General features: G+C 36.2%; 1 protein-coding gene across 2 annotated transcripts in view; it reads left to right on the forward strand.

The window, feature by feature from the left end:
• IQUB (IQ motif and ubiquitin domain containing) overlaps positions 1 to 3,056 on the forward strand; it is a 71,495-nt gene extending 68,439 nt beyond the window's left edge. For both annotated transcript variants that reach the window (XM_070466344.1, XM_070466346.1), the window contains one exon: positions 2,653 to 3,056. In XM_070466344.1, the coding sequence (XP_070322445.1) occupies positions 2,653 to 2,835 (183 nt within the window). In that variant the 3' untranslated portion in view covers positions 2,836 to 3,056. The remainder of the gene's footprint in view (positions 1 to 2,652) is intronic.
• The last annotated feature ends 2,944 nt before the right edge of the window (positions 3,057 to 6,000 follow it).

Below are 6,000 nucleotides of genomic sequence, written 5' to 3' on the forward strand. Positions count from 1 at the left end.
TTTATTAAAGTATAGTTGATTTATAACATATAGTTAGTTTCAAGTGTAAAACATGTTTCAATATTTTTATAGATTATATTCTATTTAAAGTCGTTATAAACAATGGCTATATTTACCTATGCTGTACAATATATTCTTGTTGCTTATCTATGTACACACAGTAGTTGGTGTCTCTTAATCCTCTCTTGCCCCCACATCTTCCTTTTTCCCACTGGTAGTCACTCGTTTGTTCTCTGTATCTATAACTTGTTTCTGTTTTGTTTTGTTATGTATATTTGCTTTATTTTTTAGATTGCACAGGTAAGTGATAATATGAAGTATTTGTCTTTCTCTTTCTGACTTATTTCCCTAAAGCATAATACTTTCTCGGTCCATCTGTGTTGCTAATGGCCACTTTTCTTTCTTTTTTAATTGTGTATTATTCCATTGTGTATATATGTAAACATACCCTAGAGAGGAAACCTTAAAATGAGCCCAGGATACTTTCTGCTTTCTTTAAGAATGCCATGTCCTCTGTTTCCTTTTCTCCAGGACTTTCTTTAACTTGACACTGTGGAAGCATCTTTAGTAAGGAGATAGCTGACTTTTCAGAAAACAAATTTTAGGAGGAGGTACAGGTAGTATTTGTGATTTCATTGAAAAGAAGAGTCAGGTAGAATTAATAAAGAGAATAGATGGTGTTTGTTAATTCAACCAGAATCTGCTTTTGAATCTGAGGGTTACTGTGATAAGTGCTTTGGGAAAAACGGAGAAATCTAATGGACACAATTCTTGATTATTTCAGTTGCATTTGAGCTTAGCTGTAAATAACAAATTAAGCAATTTGCAAGCAAGTTAATTTAACAAATTAACCAAATATGGGGCTGCTTTTCTTATATAACAGGAATGCAGAGTTTGACAATGACAGGGTGGTTGTGTGGTAGCTTTACAACGTTCTCAAAAATCCAGGCCCTCTAACTTCTTCCACAGCCATATTTAAACTTTGGCTTTAATCATAATGATCGTGTACTCTTAGAGATAGATAGTTACTTTATCTCCTGCATTATACCCACCTCCTAGATACAGCAAAAGCCTAAAGGTACTTGACAGGTGAGGCTTTCCACTCCCAAAGAGCTTCCCTGTAAGCTTTATCCAGTGACTTCTTTTTAAAAAATACACACACACACACACACAAATAATAAAATAAAAAATATACACATATACATGTGTGTGTATATATATTCACATATATATATTTCTGCCATGTATATATATGTGTGTGTGTATGTATATATATATATATATATATATATATATACACATACACATATACATGAAAGTGACAGTCTCTCAGTCATGTCTGACTCTTTGCAACCCCATTCCATACAGTCCATGGAATTCTCTAGGCCAGAATACTGGAGTGGGTAGCCTTTCCCTTCTCCAGTGGATCTTCCCGACCCAGGGATCAAACCTAGGTCTCCCACATTGCAGCCAGATTTTTTTTACCAGCTGAGTCACCAGGGAAGCCCAGGAATACTAGAGTGGGCAGCCTATCCCTTCTCTAGGGGATCTCCCCAATCCAGGAACCCAACCTGGGTCTCCTGCATTGCAGGCAGATTCTTTACCAGCTGAGCTCTCAAGGAATGCCAGAAACTTGTCATGTGATCAACCCTAGCTATAATAAAGGCTAAGAAAGCTAAGCATGTCACAGAATACAAAATCGGGCCCCTGTGTAAAATCAGGCCTCTAAATATGAATGGAAGAGAGAATGAATATTGGTTTGGCAACTTGCACTGTGCCCCTTTTATTAGAAAACAGATGTTTTCTTTGTCTGTAATGTGGCAGAACTACCTAACAGAGAAAGTTCAAAGTGCTGTTACAGCTGTGGAGAGACAGGAAGTGTAAATATTAGTTAATAACAAAAATGGAAAGGCACAAAAATTTATTAAAGGCAGAAGATTATTTTCTGTTTAGAAGACAGAAGAGGAATAGTGCAGGAGCTCATATCTGTGGTTGCAAAAAGGGTGACAGAAAAGAAGTTTACATGGTCACAGCACCACTGTTTATTTATTTAATTTTTGTTTTATTATTGGAGAAAAGTTGCTTTACAATGTTGTATTAGTTTCTCCTGTACATTGTGATCTTTATTTTGAACTCTGGAGATGTAGAGGGAAGGACAAATTTTAGAAAAAAATTCAAGTTGGTAATTGTATCAGTATTGAAATAGATTTAAAGAGAACCAAGGTGACAAGAGCATTCACACAAAAATATTGATTGACTGTTTACCTAAGGTGACCAGAGACACATGTATGAAAAAGACCCAATTTGAATCTTTAAGGAGTCTTCTTTATTTATCATGGAAGAGACTTGCAAGTAGATAGTGAAGTCCAAGGCAGAATGAATTAAATATTACAGTTAAAAATATATGAAAGTGCTTGTAGGTATGGAAGAAGGAGGAGTTAGTTTGGACTCAGTTCAGAGAGAAAATCTAGAAAGAATTCCAGGTTTACGTATCAAAAGCTGAGCCCTGTAAAATGATGGACAAAGTGAGGGAAAAAAAAAGTTTCCTGAGCTGAAAGAACTGACAAGCAAAGGCACTGAGGCATAAAAGTGTTTTTGTTTGGCAAGATTTATCTGTGACATTTAATACAATCTGACTTTTTTTCTTTTCAGGGATATGAACCCTTGTTTATTCACAAGATCAAACACAAACACTTCCTGGCTAAGAACTATTTTTCTCAAATTCCGCTACTGGCTTCATTTTTACTTGATGATGGTGAAGTAGAGGAAATCAGAAAGAAGCATGAGTCAGAACCAACAACTAAGATTTTAGAAGTCCAGAGGCCTGGTCCTTAGAAGATCCAGGACTCTTTGTTTGATGATCAGAATTTTTGTCCACTGCTAATAGAGTAATACAGAGGTCACACAATACAGAAGTAGAATTTTATCCTTTTATTGATTTTAATTGTTATACCGTCATAAGTTTTATGGTGAAAACATCCCCAATTGCTTTATTGTTAGATAGTGTGAAATTTAAATATAATTTTGTTACTGAAATAAACAAAGAGAACATTTTATTTTTACTTTTTCTACATTAATTTATTTAAAATTTTATGTACATGATATTAGAGGTAAATCAATATACAGACATTCCGAGAAGGGCAGGTAGAGGACGTGAGCCTTCCTCCGTTGCCCTGGAGTAAGGCGTCTGACTACATATCTCATGCTCACAGTGAGGGGAGACTGGTGGAGTACAACTGAGGTGGGGGAGCAACCAGAGCTCTTAGATCCTGCATGAAAAAGGGCAGCACCTCAATTTAGGGCTAGGAAAATAACCACGAAGAGTGAAAAAGATAGGCTCAACAGCAGAGAGACTTTCCTTAATACAGTCAGGTCTTCTGGTAAATTCTTTTCCATCTCGCTGAAACTACAGCTCTCTTTTTATACAAATGTCCAAATATCCACAGCAGAAGGGGCGGGAGATGGTGTCAGGCTGGAGGGCAGTCAGCGGGGAAGAAGTTCAGTTGTGACCTGCTATTACAGAACCCTGGCCTCAGGATACCGGAAAGCAACTAGCTAAGAAGTTCATTCCCCTGCCTTTGAAGTAAAGTATCTGCATTCCTCTAGTTTATTACCTGTTGAGCATGCCTTCCCTAGCCCACTAACAAATGAAAAACCACAGAAAGGGTTTCCTTCCTTCTCCTTCAGGAGGACTGTATATATTGATAAAGGCCTAAACAACAGAACAGAACAAAGGGTTATATCCCACTATCACAAAAACAAGCTGATGAAGAAAGGATAGTCACCATATATGCAAAGATTCAAAAATCAAAAAGAGATCCATTTGAGGAGTGAAAACACATATTTATTTAACAAATCTCTTGACTATGTTAAGGACATTTTATAGCATTTTTCATCCTTTGGGGAAAATACTAGGAAAAATTACTATTAAATAATTACAATAAATAAATAGATACAATAAAATAGTTGCTGAATCACAAAAACAACACACTGATGGCAATGAAGAACAGATTTGCTACTTGAAAGCTAAAACTAACACGGAAATTGGGTGATTTAGCATAAGATAGTCTCCTGGAATTCAGAGGAAAATTCCGAGAAATGAAGTAGATGAGCAAAATAATAAGTTTAACAGATTTTCTTTGATCACCCTAGAAATAGCGTAAGCCTAAAATGGAGTATAGAAGGAGAAACAATTAACAAAGGTTTAAAACTGATTTCCCTAACTAAAAAGACATAAGTCCTTAGGCTATATAAAGTGTCTACCAAGAACTGGGAAAATTAATATAGAGACACACATAGACACAACTTCATGACATTTATGGATTTCAAAAATTTTGAACAAACTCTATAAACATTCAAGTTGGAGATGAAAAGCCACGCGCGCACACACACACAAAGTCAGTAACAACAGCATTAGATTTATCCTCCCCAACGCTAAATGCCAGAAGGTAATGGAGGAACATTTCTATTGAAGAATTTTGAATTTTGAGTAAAAAAATGATCCAAGAGTTTCACTTTCAGACAATTTTGCGGGGGGGTGGGGGGGGTGGGGTGTGTGAAAACAACAGAAAGACATTGTTAGGCAGGAAGCAAGTCAGCAATCTGTGTGGGCTCATTCTGTGCTCCAGCTGACGTTGACACTGGAGGAACGACCCGGGCATGATAATCTGTATGAGAAACGGCGGTGAGCACTAAAATTTCAAGATTCTTTCTAAAGGATCATCACTTGAATGGTTATGGAACAATGTAATGAACACAAATAATTTTTCAAAAAGAAGTCTCTACTGCAAAAAACAAAAATCTGAATCAAAAACAACAAAAATACCCTGAGTGTTCTAACTAAATTCTGTTGTAGGAAGATCCAGGGGGATAAAGTGTTTCAGATCTTTTCAAGGGGGGATGAGCAAATGGATAGGTAGGTAGGAAAGAAGATATTCAAATATGTAGTTAAAAAATTTAAAGACAAATCCTAGCAGAATGAAAATGGAATGATAAACTCCACATTTCTAGAGAGACAAGGGAACAGCAGCAAACAGGAGAACTACTGTGAAATAAAGAGGTTTTGTGGTATGTTTGTCTTTTAGGTTAAGAGGAAGGAGGTATACATGAGAGAAAAATAAGATTAAAAATATCACAGTGCAAAAAAAAATCACTGCATAAATTTGAATGGGTTAAAATTCTAGTAAAGGACAGTTATTCTCATGTGGTATCAAAGGACTGAATTACAAGCTATGTGCTAGATATGTATCCCCAATAAGATGGCATTTAAGGATATTTAGCAACACTATATCAGTCATACGCAAATAGATACCTTCTATAACTCCAAAATAACTGGTGGCAATATTCATATCAAGGATGAAATTGAGAAGAAAAATAGCAGAGCAAAAGAAGTTACTTTATTTTGGTAAATTGTTTTTCACAATATAAATTAATCATCTCTACATTCGGTATGAAAGTAGGTTTAAAACAAAAAGTCAATTGGGAAACAATTCTCCACAGGTTTTTAACGTTTCTGCTTGTCTTTTGAGTAGAGGTACTTAGTTCTTTTTTTCTAAGGATATTTGTAAAACAAGCAGTCTTAGAAGACAGAGATAGTGTTTACTGTTCCCTGTAAAAGACTCAGCATCTCTTAGCCCGCATTCTCAGCCTGTAAAGCAGCTCACTGTGTGCATGCGTCACCCAGGGGGAATTAGGGCAAAATGCTGATATTCTGGCAGCTGTTCTTTCTGTGAACAGTAAATTGTGCTTTATCTCTGACCCAGGAGTTTCATGTCTTCTCCTACCGTTTATGAATTTGCAGCACCAAACTTGTTAGCTTGCAGTTAGGGTAACATTTCGGATACTTCACAGTTCTTGACTCAGAAAACCTTCAAAATGAAAAAAGAGAGAAATGAGTCAAGAAATAGAAAATACTGTTTCTCTCGTCTTTCCAGGAACACTGGGTGGTTGATGGCAATTCTCCAACCATTCGAAGTGAGGCAGGATTATGTAACAATGCTT

This window comes from Odocoileus virginianus, chromosome 1 (assembly GCF_023699985.2).
Source record: "Odocoileus virginianus isolate 20LAN1187 ecotype Illinois chromosome 1, Ovbor_1.2, whole genome shotgun sequence".
In the NCBI taxonomy this organism is placed as follows: domain Eukaryota; kingdom Metazoa; phylum Chordata; class Mammalia; order Artiodactyla; family Cervidae; genus Odocoileus; species Odocoileus virginianus.